The sequence below is a fragment of the Somniosus microcephalus genome, chromosome 6 (assembly GCF_052327205.1).
Source record: "Somniosus microcephalus isolate GS21.2 chromosome 6, FLI_Smic_1.0, whole genome shotgun sequence".
Lineage (NCBI taxonomy): Eukaryota > Metazoa > Chordata > Chondrichthyes > Squaliformes > Somniosidae > Somniosus > Somniosus microcephalus.
Window position 1 is genome coordinate 4,070,871 of NC_140992.1, and position 25,691 is coordinate 4,096,561.

Sequence of the window (25,691 nt, forward strand, 5' to 3'; positions counted from 1 at the left end):
GAGGCAACCGTGTTAACCACTATGCCACCGTGCTGACAAACAAATAAACTATCCAGACCCTCCGGCAGGATACCCACTGCAGCTGGGATCTATTCTCAAGGGGTAGTTGTGGATGCTGGTGAGACATGGGCACGGAATAATCATAACATTTTACGGCACAGAAGGTGGCCATTCGGCCCATCGTGTCTGTGCCGGTTGACAAAGAGCTCTCCAGCCTAATCCCACTTTCCAGCTCTTGGTCCGTAGCCCTGTAGGTTTCGGCACTTCAAGTGCATATCCAAGTACTTTTAAAATGTGATGAGGGTTTCCGCCTCTACCACCATTTCAGGCAGTGAGTTCCAGGCCCCCACCACCCTCTGGTTGAAAAAAGTTCTCCTCAACTCCCCTCTAATCCTTCTACCAATTACTTTAAATCTCTGCCCCCTGGTTATTGACTTCTCTGCTAGGGGAATTGGGTCCTTCCTATCCAATCTATCTAGGCCCCTCATAATTTTATGCACCTCAATCAAGTCTGCCTGAAGGGATATTTACTAGTCCGAGCCCCTTTAGGGCTACCCCAGATCAGGCGTATTTCTCAGACGTTCACTTTCAACTAAAGTCTGAGGTAGCTGAATCCTAAAGACGCTTAATCAGATCTAAAGGTCCGGCCTATCTCTCCCTAAAGGAAAGGAACAACCCGAGAATATTACCATCCTCCAGATAGCACTTTTAATACGTTTAGCCAGACTGTAACGTCCCGGATATTATGAGGGTCAGGAAAACTCCCCCAGAAATGTAACTCTTCACCAAAGAGTGTACAGAGATTGAGTTCGCAAGTTTTTGATACAGAAGACTTATGTGAGACAATTCTAAAAGTATATAGAGATGCAATTTACAGTTGGTAAATCAGTCAATTGCAACATTAACAGTTCTAAAGAGAAAAAATACTATCTTTTTAACAGAGAATCTTACTTTTAAATCTTAACTTCGCTACAGTATTACAGTTCTTAAAGTTTTCTTATACAGGATATCCATCAATATCAAATACCTTTGATCCCCGAGGTACAAAGAGTTGGAGACTACAGAGTCGCCTCTGTAGCCAAGAATCGCTTTGCCCGATTAAAGCGAGTCTGATATCCCATTTGAAACTTCAATATTAATACCCTTTTCCAGTGGTATTTCCTTTAAGGTTTTCGGCTGATGCAAGTTAATTATCCCTATTCATCTTTCTGCCGACCTCTGCAATTCTTACTGCTACATCAGCCAGAATCTTGTCTCATCTTCAGGTGTTCTAGGGTCACCATATAGAAACGGTGTGAAGGGCAGATGTTCCTTATCTTATGTCATCTTTACGAGGGCAGATGTTCCTTTTCTTACGTGCTATCTTTACGAAGTTTAAATTAGAACACCTTATCCAGGGTGAACCATTGTTTTGTTCCCAAAAGGTCAGCCTGTCGGAGCCATGCACCTTCTGTTTCAATAAAGTTATTTATTCAGGGTCAACAACTGTCTTATCTCAGTAGCCAGAATTCTTTCACAGCTTTCTCATAGTTCGGTTTGTAAATTTCCAAACCCAGTTTGTCATGTTTCAATAAAGCCAGAATTATTTCATAAGATGGTGTCTTTTTCTAAATGGGTTACATGGCTTACTCCTTCACATGCCCTCAGCCTCCTCTGTTCCAAATAAAACAGCCCCGGCCTCTCCAATCTTTCCTCATCGCTAAAATCCCCCAGCCCAGGCAACACCCTCCTAAATCTCCTCTGTACCCCCTCTAGTGCAATTACATCCTTCCTGTAATGTGGTGACCAGAACTGCACGCAGTACTCAAGCTGTGGCCTAACTAGTGTTTTATACAGTTCAAGCATAACCTCCCTGCTCTTATATGCTATGCCTCGGCTAATAATGGAAAGTATCCTGCATGCCTTCTTAAGGATAAGGATCAAGCCCTTGCCAGAGAATTTCTCTGCTTCACTAATCCCTCTGGTTCGGTTCTCACAGTGAAGCTGGTGTTGACGCGAGCTCTGATGATCACCGCAGATATCCTGGCCGCATTCGCCTTCATCATCCTCATTCTCGGTCTGGACTGCATCAACTTCCTCAAGGACGACCCAGCCATCAAGCTGAGGATCTGTTTTGTGGCGGGGATTACCCTGCTGATCGGAGGTAGGAGTCTTCACACTGCCCGGTCGGTTCGAGGACTGGAGCCCAATTGGCAGCAGCTGCTTCCAGCTCGAGAAAAGGACTTGCATTTCCCCAGCGCCTGTCACAACCTCAGGACGTCCCAAAGCCAAAGACGTACTTTTGAAGTGTAGTCACTGTTGAAAATGTAGGAAACGTGGCAGCCAATTGGTGCATAGCAAGATCCCACAAACAGCAATGTGATAATGTGAAATTCGGTAACGCCCCATTTGCGGGCGGTAACCGAGTTAAGGCTGAACATTTACCGGCCGGAGCGGAAATACCGCCTCGGCTGCTAAATTCGGCTTAATGTCCCGCACAGGAAGTGAAGCGCAATCTCGGGTAACCAAGGTGATGTCGGGGCACGATCGGCAGCGCCCGGTGGAGGTTCCGCGGAGCGCCGCCGCGTTTCAACGCCCCTCCCCTTCAGTTAAAGGGGTGGGGCCGCCGCGCACTCTGCAGGGCCTGCGATGGCCCACACTGGGCCACCAGGGCGGCGTGGTGCCGCAGCCACAGCCAGGCACGGGGACGCGGTGCCAGGCTACGCGATTTGCGGCAGGGCCACACCACAACCCCACCATGGAGGGCCGACCTGGAGGGCAGCCACAAAAAGCGCCGCGGGTCGCGGCCACACCTCCCCTGTAAATACCGCCCCATGAGCGGAGGTCGGCCCGGCAGACTCACAGAGCGCAGGCGAATTCCTGCCACGAGGCGCTAAGGAGCCGTGGCGCACAGTGATGACGTCATCACTGGTGGCGCAGCGGCCCAGGGCACTACCGGTGGGGGCGCAGCGCTATCGGGTAGCGCCTCAGCAACACCCCGATGAATTTCTCGGGAGGCGCTTTCTTCCTCCCCACCCGGAGGTGCTAACGGCAGGCACAAAGGAGACAAATTTCTACCCCAATCTGTTTTAGTGGTGATGTTTGAGCAGTAAATATTGGTCAGGACACCGGGAAGAATTCCCCTGCTCTTCTTCAAAATAGGGCCATAGGATCATTTACTTGAGAGAGCAGACAGGGCCTCAGTTTAACGTCGCATCCGAAAGACGGCCCCTCCGACAGTGCAGCGCTCCCTCAGTACTGCCCCTCTGACAGTGCGGCGCTCCCTCAGTACTGCCCCACCGACAGTGCAGCGCTCCCTCAGTACTGCCCCTCCGACAGTGCGGCGCTCCCTCAGTACTGCCCCTCCGACAGTGCGGCGCTCCCTCAGTACTGCCCCTCCGACAGTGCGGCGCTCCCTCAGTACTGCCCCTCCGACAGTGCGGCGCTCCCTCAGTACTGCCCCTCCGACAGTGCGGCGCTCCCTCAGTACTGCCCCTCCGACAGTGCGGCGCTCCCTCAGTACTGCCCCTCCGACAGTGCGGCGCTCCCTCAGTACTGCACTGGGAGTGTCAGCCTATATTTTGTGCTCAAGTCTCTGGAGTGGGACTTGAACCCACGACCTTCTGACTCCGAGTTGAGGGTGCTGCCCACTTTTTTTATTTTTTTATTATACTTTATTGAACATTAAGAACATTTACAACATCATGATCATTACATTGTGTGATACAAATCAATTCCACCGCCCTGCACAGCCATTCCGCCACCACATTTTAACATCAAAACCTGAAGTTTAATTTGTCACCTGTAACATATATTAATCGATTGTACTTTAAAAATTGGTTGTAAAATACTGTCCTTAAATTCCTTTCTGAATAAAACACCCACAGAGCCTTATAATGGTCTTTTAGCTTATATTTAAAATACTCTTTTAGATTGATTCTCCTCCCCTTAAAAAACAGAGCATTCCTTCTTTGCACAATCACGAATCTAGCCAAACTGAACATTGAATTAATTGCCGCTCCGCTAGACTCGGGCAGACTCTCCTCCAATCCCCATCTCAAAATTGAGTCCCACGGGATTCCCATTCTCGCTGTTCGGTCCCCAACCAGCAAAAAAGCTTCACACAACTGTCGAACATAGTACTTAAAGTCATTTAACTGCAGACATAACACCAGTAAATGGGACAGAGTCTCATCCTGTGTCCCACACATTGGGCAAGTTGCCGCCTCCACTCGTCCAATCTTGCACAAGACCGTCATGGTAAAAATCCGGTTATGAGCCAATTTGAAATCCAGTTCAATCCATTCTGGGCATTTAAAATTTGCCCACACTCCCTTCCAAATCCTGTTGAAGTCCAGCTGTGGGTATATACTCTGCCAAAACTCCTGACCAACAGGTGTCTTGAATCTCCATTCTCTGAATACCTCATAGAAATCTCGAGTATTACAGTTATCAAATTGGACCAACTCTCCCCCTTTCTCCAGTACAAAGCTTGGAAAAGCAGGACGCATTTTACTTCCTTTGGAGATTTCCGCATTTATTTCTTCCATCCAATCCTGTGGCATTGCCCTCACAATCTTCTCATACATGATTCCTATTGCTTTTCCTTCTACCTCCTGATCCTCCTCCCACACCATGTCCCTCACTATCGCTTCCGGCAACCAACCTGGAATCACCTCGTATAATACATCTTTCACCGATATAATCCCAGCTTTTATAAAAGCTTGATTAAATAAAACCTCTCCTTCGATGTTGACCCACCTGTTCAAAAATAAGGGCTGTTCTAAAAATTCCTCAGCCCCCTTGGGCATAAACTGCACACTTTTTAAAAATTGGGCCCAAGTCTCTACCACCCCCTTATAAAACCTAGGGAGAAGTTTAATTGATTTCAAAAACATATTATTGTATTCCATATACAATATCCCCTGCCCTCCTATCCCACTTTGTTTTAAAGAATGCTCAAAATAACTTCCAAAAACTTGAATTTGACTTCTGAAGAAATCTCTTCACCCATTTGATTCTAAAGGATTTTTTCTTCAAATCAATATCTGGGAAGTTGAGTCCTCCCTGATTTCTCCATCCAATGATGGTATTGTAAGCCACCAAGGCTGGTTTCCCTTCCCATAAAAACCTCACACAAGCCTCTCGGATGGACTTTTCTGCCCACTCAGGAATATCCTCCACCGTCAATAAGTACCATAGCTTGGATAGCAGGAGAGCAGACACCACTGTCGCTCTTCCTTGCACTTTCAACCACCTTCTTTCCCATCTTCCCAAAATCTTTTTAATTTTCATAACCTTCGGTTCCCAATTTAATCGATCCACTTCTTCCCTGTCTTTCTTGCACCCCATATGCACCCCCAGAACTTCCAAAACCACCACCACCTTAAAGGGACATTCCCCCAACCATTCCCCCCTACCCCTCCCTGCAACCAGGCATTGGGACTTACTATAATTCACTCTGGCACCTGAAGCTCTACAATATTCCTCCACTACCTCCATAGCTTTCCTCACTGACTCCCCATTTCTCAATGTTAAGGTTGTGTCATCTGCATATTGGTGTATCACCGACACCAGACCAGAACTGGGTACCACAATCCCAACTACACCTTGTTTCTTTCGCATCATGTAACCTAATGGTTCTGCTACCAATGTGTACAGCAGTGGGGACAGGGGACAACCCTGTCTCACTGATCTCTGTATCGGAAAATACTTAGATAAAAAACCATTACATTTAACACAGCTAAATATGTTTGAATAAAAAATCCTTATCCACTGAATGAAATTTTCCTTGAAACCAAGTGCTTCCAAAACCTTCAATAAAAACTCATGAGAGACCCCATCAAAGGCTTTCTCTTGATCTATCTTTAATACATAAGCCTCCCTCCCACTCTCTTCCATGAGTTCTATCGCATCTCGGATTGAGACCACAGAGTCTGCGATGTCCCGGCCTATGACTCCATAGGACTGAGAGGGCCAAACTATCTCTGGTAACACCTCCTTCAAACGATTTGCCATAACCCTCGCCAAGATCTTATAATCCACATTTAATAGTGTGATGGGCCTCCAATTCTTCAGATCCCGTCTATCCCCTTTATTTTTATAAGCTAAGCTTATGATACCTCTCCTCATAGATGGGGCCAGGCTTCCCTCAATTTTAATTTCCTTAAAAACTTCTAAGAGCAATGTGTAAAGTCTGTGGGTTATATGGTGAATTAATACACAGACTACAAGAGTAACTTTAACAGGACTTTACTATTCGAAGGTCAGGGCGAATCTGCCCAATAAATCCTTACACAGCACTTATATACCGGTGTGGTCACCACCGGTATTACAGTATACAGTAGCCAAGATAAAGTAGTGCAACCCTTAAAATAGTTCTCTTAAAGGTGGAACGTTACATACACTACAATCCTCCCTTTTTAGGTTAACAATATATACATATTCCCATTAATATAACATCTTAACATATATACAACTTTATGTGAAACAGTTCACAGATTCAGTCTCTCTGGAGGCTTCCGGACTCTGTCCGGATAACGCCTCGGTGGTGTAGTCGTTTTCGGTGGTGTAGTAGGTTCTTCTGGCAAGGTCGATTCGGCTTGAAGGACCGTTTCAGGTTCATCGGATTCCAGTATTACCGGATCGGAGGTAGATGCTCTGGGTATCTCTGCTTCAACATTAGACGTATAGAGTTGTGGAGTAGGTTGGGCCTTTGTGGATGATTCTATGATCTGGTCAACATGGCGCCTTATTATGCTTTCACCAATGTCCACGGTATACATCAACGGTCCTAGCCTTTTTCCAATAGTTCCCGGCTGCCATTTCTCGGTACGGTAGTCCCGGGCCAAAACTTGTTGACCTATCTGAAAGGATCTAGTTGGCCTTTCATTCATGCCTTGAAATTGCCGATTCTCTACGTCCCTTCTGACGTTTGGCTTAATCAAATCCAGCCGGCATCTTATTCTTCTATTGAAAAACATCATGGCGGGAGTTTGGTTTGTGACCGCATGTGTTGCATTCCTGTACGCCAACAAGAAGTTATCTACCTTATGTTGTAGATTTATGTCTTCATTACCCATGGCCTTTATGGCCTTCTTGAAGGTCTGGACAAACCTTTCAGCTAATCCATTGGTGGCGGGATGGTATGGGGCGGACGTATAGTGCTTGACCCCATTGCTTTTTAAGAACTTCCTGAATTCTTCAGACACAAATTGCGGTCCATTATCAGAACAGATCTGTTCCGGCAGCCCATTCCTGGCAAATATGGTCCTTAACACTGTGATGGTTTTTTCCGTGGTGGTGGAGGACATTTTTATTACCTCCGGCCACTTGGAGTGTGCATCCACCGCGATTAAAAACATTGAGTCCATAAATGGACCAGCAAAGTCGATATGTACCCTTTGCCATGGAGATGAGGGCCACTCCCATGGGTGCAGAGGAGCTTGTGGTGGCGCGTTTTGGACCTTCTGGCATCCTAGACAGCTCTTGGTTATTTCTTCGATGTCTCCATCAATACCTGGCCACCACACAAACGCTCTGGCTAGGTTCTTCATTTTCACTCCACCCAGATGCCCCTCGTGAAGCTCCTTTAGTACTTTCTGCTGGAGTTTGGGTGGAATCACCACTCTAGATCCACACATCAAGGTTCCTCGGCACACTGACAGCTGTTCTCTTCTGTGCGAAAATGCTGGCAGCATTGGTTCGCCATGTACTGGCCATCCCTCCACCGTTAAATCGTAGACTCGTGAGAGAGTCGGGTCATTTCTTGTTTCCTTTTCGATCATGGAATTTGTTACTGGTAGACATTCCATTATGGTTGAGTGGAACATCTCCACTGGGTCCACTGTAGTCGCCTCTTCTTCCACTGGCAACGGTAGGCGCGATAACCCATCAGCATTTCCATGCTGTTTGGACCTTTTGTATTCGATGTCATATTGGTGTGCCCCTAGTAGAACGGACCACCTCTGTAGCCTTTGTGCTGTCATAGTGGAAACGGCCTTGTTAGGGTTGAATATGGACACCAACGGCTGGTGGTCTGTCAGCAATGTAAACTTCTTGCCCTGCAGGTAATGATTGAATTTCTTTACTCCCCACACAAGGCTGAGAGCCTCCCTATCTATCTGAGCATAATTTCGCTCAGCGGAGGTCAATGATCGGGACGCAAATGCGACTGGCCTTTCCGAGCCATTTGGTAACTTGTGTGAGAGTACAGCTCCAATACCATAAGGGGAAGCATCACAAGCTAGACGAAGAGGTAGCGTTGGGTTGAAGTGAGCCAACACTTCCTCAGAGGTAATCAACGCCTTGCTTCTGCGAAAGGCCTTCTTACAGTCCTCGCTCCACTTCCATGGTACTTCTTTCCGCAACAGAGCATTCAGCGGATGCAGCACCGTGGATAGATTTGGCAGAAACTTATGGTAATAATTAATCAACCCCAGAAACGACCTCAACTGTGATACATTTTCCGGAGCGGGGGCCTTCACGACCGCTTCGATCTTGTCAGGTGACTTGTGCAGCCCCTCTTGGTCAATGACATGACCGCAGTACGAGATCCGTTTCTGGAAGAACTCACATTTCTGGCGATTAACTCGAAGGCCATATTCCTTCAACCTGGTGAGCACCAGTTTCAAATTTGTGAGGTGTTCCTCCTCGTCTTCTCCCGTAATCAGGATATCGTCCAAGTAACACTGAGTGCTTGGAATACCCTGTAAGACCTGCTCCATGGCCCTCTGCCAAATTGCTGGAGCCGAAGCTACTCCAAAAACCAGTCTATTATATCGATACAAGCCTCTGTGCGTGTTGATTGTGAGATACTGGCGTGACTCTTCCTCGACCTCCATCTGTAAATATGCTTGTGCCAGGTCTATCTTGGTGAAGTGTTTCCCGCCAGACAATGAAGCAAAGATATCCTCAATCCGCGGAAGCGGGTATTGTACCGTGTGAAGCACCGGATTAACTGTGATCTTGAAGTCTCCGCAGATGCGGACCTTCCCCGGTCCCCCTGGCTTGTTACTTGATGAAGACTTCATGACGGGAACAATGGGCGTGGCCCACTCACTCCAGTCCACCTTCGACAGTACCCCTGCACGTTCAAGCTCTTCCAGTTCTGCCTCCACAGCAGGTCGTATCGCGTAAGGTACCGATCTGGCTTTGAAAAATTTTGGGCTTGCATGTTCTGCAATCTTGATTTTTGCCTTAATTCCTCTCAGTGTTCCCAGTCCCTGCTGGAATACCTCTTTAGCCTCGTCCAATATTCTGGACAACCATTCAGGTTTGACATCTTTCTTTCCGAAATCTACCGTCATTGTGTTTAGTGAGTGCCAGTCTATCTTTATTTTCCTGATCCACTCCCGTCCCAGAAGTGGTGGACCTCCCTCGGGTAGTACATATAAGTCCATTCCTTGGTGATCTTTGCCCTTGTGTCTCACCTTGACTATTATCTTTCCGATGGGGTATACTTTATGCCCCGTGTATGTCTGCAATACTATCTCCGTATCCCGTAGGGGAATATGTTTGAATAACTTTTTGTAATCTTGTTTATTCATGACCGTCAACGCCGATCCGATGTCCACTTCCATCTTCACTTGGACTTTTGCAATCTGCAGTGTGACCCAGATAGTTTGTCGGTCAGCTTCTTTACTCACATTGTGAATCCTCAGACTACCCAGTTCCTTGCTGTTGGGGTCTGAATCCGAATTCAGTTCATCTGGACTCTTCACAGTCACGTTATGTACCTTTCTGTACTTCTTCTGCGGTGACTTATTGTTGCTGGTCTTCTTTCCTGACCGGCATACATTAGCTATGTGACCAAGGTTGCCACATTTTCTACATTCCTGGTTTTTAAACCAGCATTGGTTCTGGTCGTGTGTTGTCTTCCCACAACGGTAACATTTCGTTGTACCCGAAGTCATTTGATCCACACTGAGTACCGCTGTCTTCAGCTGCATTTCCGCCGTGCCTCTCGCTGCGGCTTCGTGCGATGCTGCAATAAGGACAGCCTTATCAAGTGTAAGATCGTTCTCTTCGAGCAGTCGCTTTTGTGTTCCTTCCTTCGACATCCCGCACACGAACTTGTCTCTCAGTGCCTCTGTCAGATTTACCCCAAACTGACAGTATTTTGCTAGCCTACGCAGTTCAACCAGGTACTCCGCGTTGCTTTCCTCCTTTAGTTGCGTTCTCCCGTAAAATTTAGCTCGTTCCGCTAACATCAGCGGTGTGGGGTTCACATGATCCTTCAGGACAGCAACAATATTAGTGAAAGACTGATCCGCCGGTTTAGCTGGTGATAGAAGATGCTTCAATAACCCATATGTCTTCGCACCCATTGAGTTTAGTAAGGTTAGAGCTTTATCATAATTTGCTATCTTATTGACCTTACAATATATCTCGATGCGTTCTACATACGTGGTCCAATCTTCCACATCAGAATCGAATTCGTTGATGTTGCCACGCTTAGGCATCTTCACAATCTTCCTGAGAAACAACAACGAAATTTTTCTTTAACTTTTTTTTTCCAAAAATGGCGGTTTCCCGCGCTTGTCTTCTTCCCCGCCCACTTTCAAAATGGCGGTTTCCCGCTCCTGTCTTCTTCTCCGCCTACTGGCGGTAGGGGTAAGCTTTTCCCTCGGGCGACGACCGCTGGCTTTCGGGGTTCGCAGCCTGCGCGCCGGCTTCAGTGCTTTCCTTGTTCCCTTTTCTCGGCAGGGCAACCGGCGCTGGGGACAACCCGTTGACGGCGAACATTTCCAGCCGCTGGCTGAATCTCCTCGGTCTCCCTTGCTCGGCTCTGTCTCTCCCGTTCGCTTGGGCTCTGTCTCTCCCTCAGCGGCTTCCAATCGTGCCTCCCAGCCCTCTTGCAGTCCGGTCCTTTCCTCCCCCGGCTGCGGCTGAGTTCTCCGCGGTTTCTTATTTTTATTTCTTCCCGCGCCTTACGATCCCGGCCGCAGCGCCTCGCGGCCTCGGTAGCTGCCCGGCCTTTTGCCGGTCGCGGTCGAGCTGTCTCACGACGCTGTTGCGTCTCCCAGCCCGCTTGTAGCCCGGTCTCTCACACCGGCTGCGTTCCCGCTGGTAGCCCGGTCTCTCACACCGGCTGCGTTCCCGCTTGCACCGCGGCTTCCGTGCCCCACGCTGCCCCAGTCTCAGCGCCTCTGGGCCCAACTTCTGTCCGGCTCCTTTCCCCCCCGACCGTGGTCGAGTTCACCGCCCTTCCTCCGTTCTTTTTTTAAAAAATTTTCCCCCTACTCACAGTCAACGTGGCCGACTTGCTTCTCGTGGCTGATCGGCTCACTCACCACCGTGGCAGAAGGGACGATCACTGCCTGTTGCTGATGGAAGGCTTCGTGTCTGAATTCTTCCTTCTTCCTTGCTCTGCAGACTCGAGTCTTCTCTCAGCAGAATGATGAGGGTGGGTGCCTCCTCTCGACGCTCGTTAACTGCTTCGGATGTATCGCTGCCGCAGGGTAAGATCGAACTCGTCGCCACTGTAAAGTCTGTGGGTTATATGGTGAATTAATACACAGACTACAAGAGTAACTTTAACAGGACTTTACTATTCGAAGGTCAGGGCGAATCTGCCCAATAATTCCTTACACAGCACTTATATACCGGTGTGGTCAACACCGGTATTACAGTATACAGTAGCCAAGATAAAGTAGTGCAACCCTTAAAATAGTTCTCTTAAAGGTGGAACGTTACATACACTACACAATGGACTTAAAATCTTGAAAAATCCTTATAAAATTCTGCACTTAGTCCATCGGACCCTGGGCTTTTCCCCCCCTTCATTCCACTTATTGCTATTTTTATTTCCGCTAATCCTACTTCTTTATCACACATGCTTCTTATTATGTCCGTGTATAATTGAGACACGGACTGCAGGAGTTGGTTAGAACAGGTCTTTACTGAGTGGAGACAAACTGGAACTAACTATGCAAAGTTACTACACAGGCTTATATACAGGGGTGGTCACTACTGGTACTGCAGTATACAGGGGCTGCAGAATATAGTTCCTTCTGCAAAGTACATACACTACAATTCCTCCCCTTTTAGCTAAACAGTACATAACATTCGATTAATAATTAAATAACATATTTACAATTACAGTTGTCATATACATTAGCTGAAGTTAAGCAATTATAAGTTCAGTCTTTGAGGAGGCTTCCTGATTCTGTCTGGACAACGCCTCTTTGGAGTATCAGGTTCTTCTGGCAGAGTTGATTTGGAATCAACGTCGTTGTTGGGTTTGTCTGCTTCCAATATTCCCGATTCTGAGGTAGATGCAATTGGTACTTCGGTTTCATCACCAGGTGTATCGGATCGTGGTGTGGAATTGACATTTTCCAGTGACTCTAGAATCTGGTCAGCATGGCGTCTTACAATGCTCTCTCCAATGTCCACGGTATACATTAGAGGTCCTTGCCGTGTACAGATCGTTCCTGGCTGCCATTTCTCTGTGTGGTAGTCCCGGGCCAAAACTGGTTGACCTATCTTAAAACTCCTGGTCGGCCTTTCATTCATATTCTGAAACTGTCTGTTCTCCACATCTCTTCTGATGTTTGGCTTAACCAAATCCAAGCGGCATCGTAGTCTTCGATTGAAGAACATCATGGCTGGAGTTTGGTTGGTAACCGCATGTGTTGCATTCCGGTAGGCAAACAAGAAGTTATCCACCTTGTGTTGTAGGGGTATGTCTTCATTACACATTGCCTTGATAGCCTTCTTGAATGTTTGAACGAACCTCTCAGCCAATCCATTGGTGGCTGGATGATATGGGGCGGATGTGTAATGCTTAACACCATTGTTCTTTAAGAACCTCCGGAACTCTTCAGACACAAACCATTGTCGGAGCAAATCTGTTCAGGCAGCCCATTTCTGGCGAATATGGTTCGTAAGACTGTGATAGTTTTTTCTGTGGTGGTTGAGGACATTTTTATTACCTCTGGCCACTTTGAATGTGCATCCACCGCAATTAAAAACATCGAGTCCATAAATGGACCAGCAAAATCAATGTGCACCCTTTGCCATGGAGATGAGGGCCACTCCCATGGATGTAGAGGGGCTTGTGGTGGGGCGTTTTGGACCTTCTGGCATCCTGTACAGCTCTTGGTCATCTCTTCGATTTCTCTATCGATTCCCGGCCACCACACAAACGCTCTGGCTAAGTTCTTCATTTTTACCCCTCCCAGATGACCCTCATGAAGCTCATTGAGCACTCTATCCTTCAATTTGGGTGGAATTACTACTCTGCATCCACACATCAAGGTTCCTCGGCACACTGACAGCTGTTCTCTTCTCGGCGAGAATGCTGGCAACAATGGTTCGCCATGTGCTGGCCATCCCTTCACCGTTAAATCATAGACCCAGGAGAGTGTCGGGTCATTTCGTGTTTCCTTTTCTATGTTTGCATTCGTCACAGGTAGACATTCGACTATGGTCGAGTGGAATATCTCCACTGGATCCACTGCAGGTGCTTCTTCCACCGTCGGCAACGGTAGGCGCGACAATCCATCAGCATTCCCATGCTGTTTAGTTCCTTTGTACTCGATGTCATATTGGTGTGCCCCTAGGAAAAGGGACCACCTCTGTAGCCATTGTGCTGTCATTATCGGGACGCCCTTCTGAGGGTTGAAAATGGAGACAAGAGGTTGATGATCAGTTAGTAGAGTAAATTTCTGACCATGCAGGTAGTGATTGAACTTCTTCACCCCCCACACCAGGCTGAGGGCCTCTCTGTCAATCTGGGCATAGTTACGCTGGGCTGAAGTTAACGAGCGTGACGCAAAAGCTATCGGCCTCTCTGAACCATCAAGGAATTTATGTGACAGTACCGCTCCAATGCCGTAGGGAGACGCATCACACGCCAGTCTTATCGGTAGTGATGGGTTGTAGTGAGCCAATACTTCTCTTGAAGTGATTAGGTCTTTACTCTTCTGAAAGGCCCGCTTACATTCATCGCTCCATTTCCATGCTACTCCAGTTTGTAGTAGGGCGTTCAGTAGGTGCAGAATTGTGGACAAATTCGGCAAAAACTTATGGTAGTAATTCACCAATCCAAGGAATGACCTCAGTTGCGACACATTTTCAGGCGCTGGAGCCTTAACTACCGCTTCAATTTTGTCAGGGGACTTATGTAACCCCTCTTCATCAATCACGTGGCCACAATACGATATCTGTTTCTTAAAAAACTCGCACTTGGGGCGATTGGCTCATAGCCCATGTTCTCTTAGTCTAGTGAGCACCTGCTCTAGGTTGGCAAGGTGTTCACTGTCATCTTCACCTGTCACTAGGATGTCGTCCAAGTAACACTGAGTCCCCGGAATCCCTTGCAGGACTTGTTCCATCGCTCTTTGCCATATCGCCGGAGCTGATGCTACTCCGAATACCAGTCGATTATACTGGTAAAGACCTTTGTGAGTGTTTATCGTGAGATACATCCTAGTGGATTCTTCAACCTCCATCTGTAAATATGCTTGTGCTAGGTCAATTTTTGTAAAACGCTTCCCACCAGATAGTGAGGCAAAAATATCTTCTATCCTCGGGAGAGGATATTGTACTGTGTGAAGGACTGGGTTCACCGTCACCTTGAAGTCCCCACAGATGCGAACCTTCCTTGGCTCCTCAGACTTATTGTTTAACGTTTTCTTCATGACAGGAACGATGGGTGTCGCCCACTCGCTCCAGTCTACCTTAGATAACACGCCTGCATTCTCCAGATTCTCCAGCACTGCCTCGACGGCTGGGCGAATTGCATATGGTACCGGTCTTGCTTTGAAAAACTTGGGAATTGCATTCTCTTCTATTTTTATTGAGGCGGTTAAGCCTTTAAGAGTTCCCAGTTCTTGTTGAAATACCTCTTTGGCGTTAGCTAAGATTTTTGACAATCGTCCAGGTGTGACGTCGTCATCCTTTTTACCAGCCACCGTCAGTGCCTGAATAGAGTGCCAGCCTAAACTTATCTTTCTGATCCATTCACGTCCCAATAACGGTGGTCCACCATCTTGCAGTATGTACAGATACAATTTCTGTATTTCCTTGCCGTTGTATTCGACAGGCACCCTTATTTTCCCTCTGGGGTATACTTTTTGCCCCGTATACGTCTTCAAGACAATGGATGTCTCTTTCAAGTGTGTGTGTGAGAATAGCCGCTTGTAGTCTCGTCGATTCATGACGGTCAGGGCTGATCCTGTGTCCAATTCCATTTGGACTTGGGACCCTGCTATCGTGATGGTGACCCAAATGGTTTGGTGATCCTCTTTTGCAATTACGTTGTGAAGTTTGAGACAGCTTAGTCTCTTGTTCCCGGATTCACTATCGCTCATCTGGTCTTCGGAACTACTGTCCGTCATCTTTTGTACTTTCCTGTACTGTTCCTTAGTAGCCTTTTTGTTGTCGTTAGTCTTCTTCCCAGACCTGCAAACTCGTGCAATGTGTCCCATCTTTCCGCATTGCCTGCATATTTTGTCCTTGGACCAGCAGTCCTTCTGGTCATGGTTGTTCTGCCGCAGCGATAACATTTTTCAAATCCCCGTGTCATTTCGTGGGTGCCGTATTCCTGTGGCTTTTGCTGTATTTCCGCAGCTCCCCTTGCTGCTGCTTCGTACGATACTGCCACGCTGAAAGCCTTATCTAGCGTCAGCTCTTTCACTGAGAGTAACCTCTTCTGGGTTCCTTCACTCAGGAGTCCACAGACAAATTTGTCCCGTAGGGTATCTGCCAGTCCTGCTCCGAACTGGCAGTGCTTTGATAGCTTGCGTAGTTCCGTAAGGTAATCAGCATTGCTCTCATCTTTATGCTGATTTCTCCTGTGGAATTTAAATCTTTCTGCTATCAACAGCGGTGTAGGATTTAGGTGTTCCTGTAGGATATCAACAATTTCGTTAAAACTCTTCGCCATCGGTTTGGCTGGAGTAATCAGGTTCTGCAATAGGCCGTACGTTCTTGCGCCCATTAAGTTTAGTAGTACCAATGCCTTTTTCTCATCGGCTACTTCGTTTGCCTCGCAATATACTTCGACTCTTTCCACATACGTGGTCCAGTCTTCTATTGCATTATCGAAGGCAGTGATATTGCCAGTCTTCGGCATCTTGGAAATCTAAGATGGCGCCTCCCGCGCTTTGCCTTCTTCCCCGATTTAACAAAATGGCGCCTCCCGCGCTTTCCATCTTCTCTGCTGCTGCTAGCGCTGCTGCTGACGTTTTATGCCTTGATGGCGACGCCCTATGGTCTTCGTGCACTTCCCCCCGCGCTGCTGCTAACGCCACTCTCCGCAGTTCCCGTGGCAAACTGCAGCTCCTCCCGGCTTTCTGCGCTTCTAATTTCTTTTATTTCCCCGTCGTCGGAGCAACCCTGCAGGACGCTTTCCTCCCTCTTCTCGGGTCTGTACGCTGCCCGGCTTCGTAGCACCGGCCGCGCCCTGTGTGCTCCACCCTCTCTCCCTCTCCTCTTCCCGACAACGCTGCTCGGCTCCGTTGAAAAGCCACCCGATCGAGCTCTAGCCTGCCACAGCCCAGGAAGGATCAGTGTACTACCTGCCACCAGCCCAATTAGCTGGAACACCATCGACAGGATAACCAAGCCCCGCTCTCGACAGCCTCTCCTGCAAATCTTTCACTCCGATGAATCAGAGGCGGTTGCCCACAGTCGACGCCCGTTTCTTCTGATTGTTTTATTTTTTTTTCTTCCTTCTGGCCTCGACCTCTGACAACTTCGCTTCAGGGATGGATCCCCATGAGGTGGTGCAGACTGTAGGTAAGTTCGGATCTGCTCGTCGCCAGTATTATGTCCGTGTGTAATTGAGACACGGACTGCAGGAGTTGGTTATAACAGGTCTTTACTGAGTGGAGACAAACTGGAACTAACTATGCAAAGTTACTACACAGGCTTATATACAGGGGTGGCCACTACTGGTACTGCAGTATACAGGGGCTGCAGAATATAGTTCCTTCTGCAAAGTACATACACTACACTTCTCTCATCCTCCTTTAAACCTTTTCAATAAAAGCAGTAACCTTCTCCATCTCCAAATTGGAAATGTCTTCTTTTGTATATAGCTCTTGATAAAAGCTGCTAGCTGCCTCCAAAATCTCCTCACTTTCATGAATGATCTTCTCCCCAACCTTCAACTCCTCAATTAACGATAATTTCTGTCGCAGCTTCTCTTGCTCTAGAAAATATCTAGTGCATCTTTCACCCTCCAATGCATCTCTAGCCTTTGCACGGAGAATGGCCCCTTGCATTTTTCAGCTTGCAATAATTCCCACTCTTCCTTTAGCACCCGGAACTTAGTCTCAGCTCCCTTATCCCCTCCGTCAACTGCTTTACAGACATCCATAAACCTTTTGTTTATATTCTCTTCTCGATGCCGGTTAGCTGCCGCCCTCTTTTTCCCATAACGTACCGAAAAAACTTTTACCTCATATTTGAAATTGTCCCACCAAACTCTTCTTTCTTTCAAGAACAAAAGTTCCTTCTGAGCATTCTTTATTATATTTATAATCCCTTCTTTATAAGCACTTTCCTTCAGGTATTGATTGTTTAAAATCCACACCCCTGAACCGATCTTAACTCTGCTGTTCCTAATTCTAAGAACCAAAGCCGAGTGATCACTAAAAAATACTTTTTTATAATAAATCTCCATCACCTCCGAACTTAACCCTTCCCGCATTAACACAAAATCTATTCGGCTTTGTTTTAAAACATCACCCACCCAACCTGCTCTGGAGAACTCCCTTTTTATGGGGTTCCGGTCCCTCCATAAGTCTCTCAAATTTAAATTTGCCATCATTTTTATAATCATCCCTCTGGAGTTATCCTCTTTAAAGGTCATCTGGGCTGAAATGTCCATCCAAGATAAAAATACATTAAAATCCCCCACTATACAAGGATTTTCCACCTCTGCCACTTCAGTGAATAACCCCCGAAAAAACTCACGATGCTTGCAATGGTCGTTCGGTGCATAGATATTAAAAAGATCACAATTAAATCCCTCCAATTTTACCCTTAGCCGTAAAAATCTCCCCTCAGTGTCCTTGTCCACCAAGGCAACATTCTCTTCTATGGACGGACTCACCAAAACAGCCACCCCTCTACAGTTATTGTTTGCACAACTTGCAAACACCTCTCCCTTCCAAACCTTCTGAACTCTTTCTAGAATATCCTCATCCCAAAAGGTTTCTTGCAGACACAACAAGTCCGTGCCTTTAAAACCCTGCAACAACTGCTGCAATTTCTTCTCACCCCTCAGTCCGTTCACATTGATCGAGACCAATGTAATCATGGCTCCAAAGAAGGGAAGTATGCCTGATAATCTCCCCATCATTTAATCTCTGGCTCTTCCCTCCTCTCATGCTCCTTCTCAACTTTTCAGCCAGCTGTTGCTTTTTCCTACAGCCTCCGGCTCTTTTTCACCTCCTGTTTGACCCCTCCCTGCTGTTTCAGCCTCTTCCTTCCCTTAACTTTGGGCCCAGGAGCTGCCCTTTCTCCCTCCTTCTGCCCCTCACTAACCTTTCCCTTTCCACATGATGCCACCCCATCCCCGACTTCCATGTCTCTGTCCCCCTCTAATTCCTCACGCTCAAGCTCTGCTGCAACCCCCTGTGCCTGCTCCCCGTCAGATACATAATCCTGCTCCCCGTCAGATACTTCATCTCCCAGTGAGAGTCTTCCTGCTATCGCAGTTTCTCCCACTGTGCCGCCCCCTTCGACCATGTCTCTACCTCTGACCCTTGCACCTTGTTTCCTCACTCCATGGGACAATGGCACACCTAAATTGTTCCCTTCTGACGTCTCTATCTTGCCGATCCCATTCTGCTGTCCCTTTAAGGCTCCTGCCTCTTGCACCCTCTCCCTGCCCTGCCCCCTCCCGCTCACCAAAATATCCGACTCCCCGCCTTTCCCCGGAGCACTCACTTCTACCACACACCCCGCTCCTGCCTCCTCTCCCCCCGCAGACACCAGACTCCCCAGGGGGAGCTGAACTGCACTAAGGCTCGAGTCTGCACTCGACCCTTGCTGCCCACTGCTGTCTTTGTTCCCCTCCATAGCACTCGCCGTGTTTTCCGCCATCTCCATCTCGATCTCCGCTCCGCCAACTTCTGCCTCTTCCTGTGCTCCTTTTTCCTTCATTTTACCGGCTGTGTCCTCCGACTGCACCACACCTCCAGCCATTCCACACTCCTCTCCTGCTCCTTCTCCCATCTCCTCATCACTCATTTCGCTCCCTTCTGCCACACACTCACAGCGGGCGGGGCCTTTACGACACACCCCACAGCTCTCCGCCTTGCAGCTCCACACGATATGTCCCGACTCACCGCAATTGTAACAATACAAATCAGGACAGTTTCTCACGAGATGGTCATGTCCCAGACAATAGTAACACACCTTTACTTGGTTATCGTGCAGCACACGAAAGTATTGTACTCCTTCCAGTGTCTCGAACTTCATACTGTAAGGCAAAGACCTCACCCCCTCTGGGAACCGCACCTTTACATACCGGGTTCCGTCTGCTACCCGTGTTCCCGGATAGTACCTCCTCTTTATTTCGGAACAGATTTTAATGTCCCACGGCTCCAACTTTTTGCTCAGCACTTTGTCCTCGATGTACACAGGCAAGTTCAAAAATGAAACCACCACCTCCTCTGAATATAGCAGAGTCACCTCCAAAAATTTCTCCCCAACTTTCAGACTGAGCAGCAGTTTTTCCACCTCCTCACGGCCACTGACCGTCACCTCAAATCCCACATTTGGTTTTGGTCGGCAGGCAAAACAGCTTCCCTCACCACAGTCCTCATGAACCGCCTGGATTATATTCCAGGCTCGAATCTTCTTATCTTCACACTGCACCACCACCGTATTTTCTTTACCAAACCTCCTGAGGTCCCGGCCCAAATCTTTGGGCCTTTTTTTTTCCCCTTCCCACCACAGTTTCTTCCCTAATAAAATTCCTCTCGGGAATATTGTCCTCTGAGGGGCCCGGCACTCCGGACCCCTCAGCAGCCATCTGGCTGTTTTTTGTGGGCCAAAAAGGCCCTAAAGCCTGAAAACAACACCCCAAAATTACAAAACTTCCTCCAACACCCAGCTGCAATTAGGCAACCAGTCACACCTGGCTCACTCCTAGCCCCTCCCACCTAGAGAGTGCTGCCCACTAAGCCACAGCTGACACACGCAAGACAACCCGGCAGTGCTCACTGCTCTGTATCACCTGTTTCAGCTCCAAAGGGACCAGCCTCTCAAGTGTCTCCCTCTGTGTCCTCTGGTCTCCTGAAGGGCCTGAGTCTTGCCAAGCGAGGGGCTCACGAGCACCAGCCACTCTTGGTAGTTCACCCAAGAGATCGAGAAGATGTGATTCAACTGCACTAATAATCCAAAGTACGTGAGTTCCATGAAGCTGTCGGATTGTCATAAAAATCCATCTGATTCACTAAAGTCCTTTAGGGAAGGAAACCTGCCGACCTTACCCGGTCTGGGCCTGTGTGTGACGCCAGTCCCACACCAACATGGTTGACTCTTAACTGCCCTTTGTAAAGACCTTTTAGTTGCATCAAACCTGATGCCAGCGGTTCCAGAAGGCGGCCCAGCACCACCTTCTCAAGGCAACTACAGATGCAACAATAACTTGCATTTATATAGCGCCTTTAAAGTAGTAAAACGTCCCAAGGCGCTTCACAGGAGCGATTATCAGACAAAATTTGCCACTGAGCCACATGAGATATTAGCACAGGCGACCAAAAGCTTGGTCAGTGGAAGGTTTTAAGGAGCAACTTAAAGGAGGGGAGAGAGAGAGGCGGAGAGGTTCAGGGAGGGAATACAGGAGCTTGGGGCCCAGGCAGCAGTGGAGTGATGGGAATCGAGGATGCGCGATGGTCAATAAATGGCAGCCTTGTCACTGGCGACCACACCCCGAGAATGAATGGCTAAGATTGGATAGATCTCAGATAATGACACATTAACCTTGTATTAAACCCCGCAGGGATTCCCGGGATGGTTGGCTCGGTTTGGTATGCTGTCGACGTGTATGTGGAGCGATCCACCTTGGTCATTCAGAACGTCTTCCTCGGAGTGCAGTATCAGTGGGGCTGGTCCTGCTGGCTGGGCATGGCTGGATCGATGGGCTGTTTCCTCTCCGGGTCGATGCTCACCTGCTGCCTCTATCCTTTTAAAGGTAGGATCCTGTCCATTGTCTTCCTGACTCTTGCCGAGACGCATGACGCCAACTTCCCGCACCTCGCCCATTCTCCACTGTGGCAGTACCTTCATCAGACGGACTGCAGCGGTTCAAGGAGAAGACTCACCGCCACCACCTTCTCGGGGGCAACTAGGGTGGGCAATAAATGCTGGCCTTGCCAGCGACGCTCATATCCCAGGAACGAATTTTTTTTTAATTTCGACCATGGGAATAGCTTCACAGCCGAGCCCAATATTCTGGGCTCAGTCCAAAGGACGGCGGTCATGTTCCAGTAACAGTCGCTGAATGGTGATCACAAGAGGCTGTTTCTTCTCCAGTGAAGCTCAGGAGCACGCCCAGGTTAGACGTATGACTCTGGTTTGGGGCTCTAACCCAGAGCTCATGTTCAAATGTGTGGGGTACGGTAACATAGTGGTCATATTACTGGTCTAATAATCCGGAGCTCAAATCTCACCACGGCAGCTGGGGAATTTAAATTCAGTTAATTAAATAAATCTGGAATTTAAAGCTAGTATCAGTAATGGTGACCATGAAACTATCGGATTGTTGTAAAAACCCATCTGGTTCACTACTGTCCTTCAGGGAAGGAAATCTGCTGTCCTTACCCGGTCTGGCCGGTATGTGACTCCAGACCCACAGCAATGTGGTTGACTCTTAACCGCTTCTGAAATGACTGAGCGAGACACTACATTGTAACTAACCGCTAGGACACAGTCAGCCTTGTGGGAGGACCTTCAGCACATTATTAATGTCCTCGAGTCCAACTATGGGTGGACAATAAATGCAGCCATACCAGCATCACCCACATCCCAAGAAAAAACGTTTTTAGAATGCAATTCCCCATCACCATCCAAGCGAACGCAGCACAGACCAGAGATTAGGAGCCTTCCTGGGCTGTGAGGCTCAGGACATCACCGAGTAGCACTCACACCCGCTGAGCTATTGGGGACAGTGTTCATTAATGAGGGGGGCAGAGAAAGAGAGAGAGATGGGAACAGGGGGCCACAGACAGAAAGAGAGACAGAGGGAGAGAGAGAGACAAAGAGGGAGAGAGAGCGAGAGAGAGAGAGGGAGAGAGAGGGAGAGAAAGACAGAGACAGAGAGAGAGAGAGAGACAGAGAGAGAGAGAGACAGAGAGAGAGAGAGAGAGAGAGATGGAGAGAGAGACACAGAGAGAGAGAGAGACACACAGAGAGAGACAGAGAGACAGAGAGAGAGAGAGACAGAGAGAGAGAGAGAGAGAGACAGAGGGGCAGAGAGAGAGAGAGAGAGACGGGAACATGGGGCCACAGACAGAAAGAGAGACAGAGGGAGAGAGAGAGACAAAGAGAGAGAGATGGAGAGAGAGAGGGAGAGAAAGACAGAGAGAGACAGAGGGAGAGAGAGAGAGACAGAGAGAGGGAGAGAGAGAGAGACAGAGAGAGAGAGAGAGACAGAGAGAGAGAGAGAGAGACAGAGAGAGAGAGGGAGAGAGACAGAGAGAGAGGGAGAGAGACAGAAAGAGACCAGGGGGTCCGTTTTATGGGCCCTCACGTGCTTTCGCAGCAGGACGGGCCCCGGAGAAGTCAGCCATGTTGGTAGCGAGGTTCCCGTAGTCGACTTCCTGGGGAAAACGAACATTTGTTCATGGGGGGTGGCGTTAATGGCAGTGCAAAGCAGTGACCGGATGGAGTGGAGCGCTGCCGGGAGGACTTCCTGCCAGCGAGAGGTTGGGAGGCCCTTAGGCTTTAGGGCTAAGAGGACAGCCTTCCAAACTGTCGCGTTTTCTCTTTCCACCTGGCCGTTCCCCCGGGGGTTGTAGCTGGTGGTCCTGCTCGCAGCAATACCTCTCGCGAGCAGGAACTGGCGAAGTTCCTCGCTCATGAAGGATGAGCCCCGGTCGCTATGTATATAGTTCGGGAACCCGAACAAGGCGAAGAGGTCGTTCAGGCATTTGATGACCGTGGTACTGGTCATGTCTGGGCAGGGGATGGCAAAGGGGAAACGGGAGTACTCGTCAATAATGTTGAGGAAGTACACATTACGGTCAGAGGACGGGAGGGGCCCCTTAAAATTGATGCTCAGGCGCTCGAAGGGGCGGGTGGCCTTGATCAGGCTTGCTCTATCCGGCCTATAGAAATGCGGTTTGCATTCGGCACAGGTTTGGCAGTTCCTGGTCATGGTCCTGACCTCCTCGATGGAGTAGGGCAGGTTGCGGGCCTTAATGAAGTGGTAAAGTCTGGTGACCCCGGGGTGGCAGAGGTCGTTGTGGAGGGTCCGCAGTCTATCAACTTGCGCGTTGGCGCATGTACTTTGTGATAGAGCATCTGGGGGGTCGTTGAGTTTACCAGGCTGGTACAAGATATCGTAATCTTGGTGCCCAATATGTAACAACATGTCACAACCTGAGGAACATTGAGTGACTATATACGCTAAAAATGTTTAAATCAATACCGAATGTACCCAACGACTGTTTAAATTAATACTGTCTGTACCCAACGAGGGTCAAAAACGTTTGACACCTACAGAATGTTGGAAACCTGTACTTTTTGTTATGGAAGCTTTGGCAACATGGTTCCCTGTAAACTTTCATGCCAATAAAGCATTTGAATTGAATTGAATTGAATTGAGAGAGCGAGACAGAGAGAGAGACAGAGAGAGAGACAGAGAGAGAGAGAGAGACAGAGGGAGAGAGACAGAGAGAGAGACAGAGAGAGAGAGACAGAGGGAGAGAGAGAGACAGACGGGAACAGGGGGCCACAGACAGAAAGAGAGACAGAGGGAGAGAAAGAGACAAAGAGAGAGAGAGAGACAGACAGAGAGAGAGAGACAGACAGAGAGACAGAGGGAGAGAGACAGAAAGAGAGACAGAGAGAGAGCGAGACAGAGAGAGCCACAGAGAGGGAGACAGAGGGAGAGAGAGAGAGAGACAGAGGGAGAGAGAGAGAGAGAGGGAGAGAGAGAGAGAGACAGAGGGAGAGAGAGAGAGACAGAGAGCGAGACCCATTGCGCTGTACGGTAGTGAAGTATGGGGCCCGCTCAATCACCATAGCTACACTAAATGGGAAAAACACACAATAGAAGCCCTACATGCAGAATTTTGCCGAAGCATCCTTCGCACCCAAAGGAAAACACCAACAAATGCATGCAGAGCCGAACTAGGCAGATACCCACTGATAATAAACATCCAAAAACGAGCACTAAACTTCCTAAATCACCTCAAATCTAGCTCCCCAGACACCCTTCATTTTAAAGCCTTCCAGACCCAAGAGCTAAACCCAGAAAAGAGTCCCCTGAGTCAGCTGCTACTGAAACTAAGTACTCCTACTCAGCCGGACCCTGACCAGTCCCAGACCAACACTGCCGTCCAAACACCAATCCGAGTGAACCAAATCATTAAACAATGCAAAGAAACCTACCTGGAACATTGGAACAAAATAACCAAAAGCCAAAGCAGATTAGAATGTTACCGGGCCCTAAAAAGAGAATACAAACTGGCAGACTATCTCTCGACCATCAGAGACACAAAACAGAGACAGACCCTCACCAGGTACAGACTAAGCAACCACCAACTGGCAATTGAAAAAGGAAGATACAAGAAATCCTGGCAGCCTAGAGAGAATAGAATATGTGATCAATGTCTGGCCAGCGAGGTTGAGACAGAGATGCATTTCCTCCTAAAATGCGAAAAATTCAACACAACAAGAAACATATTATTTGACAAGCTCAGCCAAACAACCCCAGATTTCAAAGAATTGGATGACCTGTCCAAAATTAAGATTAGTCCTGGGAGAAGGAGACAGACCATACCTTGGTGCCAAATATGTAACAACATGTCACAACCTGAGGACTGTTTAAATTAATACTGAATGTACCCAACGATGTTCAACGACTGTTTAAATTAATATTGTTTAAACTAATATTGTATGTACCCAACGAAGGTCAAAATTGTTTGACACCTACAGAATGTTGGAAAACTGTACTTTTTGTTTATGTAAGCTTTGGCAATATGGTTCCCTGTAAACTTCATGCCAATAAAGCATTTGAATTGAATTGAATTGAATTGAATTGAAAATTGAATTGACAGAGAGAGGGAGAGAGAGACAGAGGGAGAGAGAGAGACAGAGGGAGAGACAGAGGGAGAGAGAGAGACAGAGGGAGAGACAGAGGGAGAGAGAGAGACAGAGGGAGAGAGAGACAGAGACAGAGGGAGAGAGCCAGAAAGAGACAGAGGGGGAGAGAGACAGAGAGAGAGACAGAGAGAGACACAGCCAGGTACAACTAAAAGATAAATTTAATCAATAGAGATAGAGATGGTAAACTTAGAGAGGAGTTCCTTAAAATGATTCACGAACAAAAGCAAGAGAGGGAGAGACACAAGAGAGAGCTGAATCTACTTGAGAACCAGGTGAATCTACTTGGGAATCGGGTGAAAGAGCTGCAGGAAAAAGAAGAGAGCCATAGAGGAGAGATAACATCATTAGACCAGCAACCAGAGGCTAGAGATAAGACAAGACAGAGCCGGACGGAACGGCTGCACTCCCAC

General features: G+C 48.1%; 1 protein-coding gene across 2 annotated transcripts in view; it reads left to right on the plus strand.

Annotated features, from left to right (window-relative positions):
- The window catches only part of LOC147115374 (claudin-16-like), a 52,508-nt gene that overhangs the window by 13,735 nt on the left and 13,082 nt on the right, over positions 1-25,691 (plus strand). For both annotated transcript variants that reach the window (XM_085989404.1, XM_085989403.1), the window contains 2 exons: positions 1,979-2,143; positions 20,951-21,142. In XM_085989404.1, the coding sequence (XP_085845530.1) occupies positions 1,979-2,143; positions 20,951-21,142 (357 nt within the window). The remainder of the gene's footprint in view (positions 1-1,978; positions 2,144-20,950; positions 21,143-25,691) is intronic.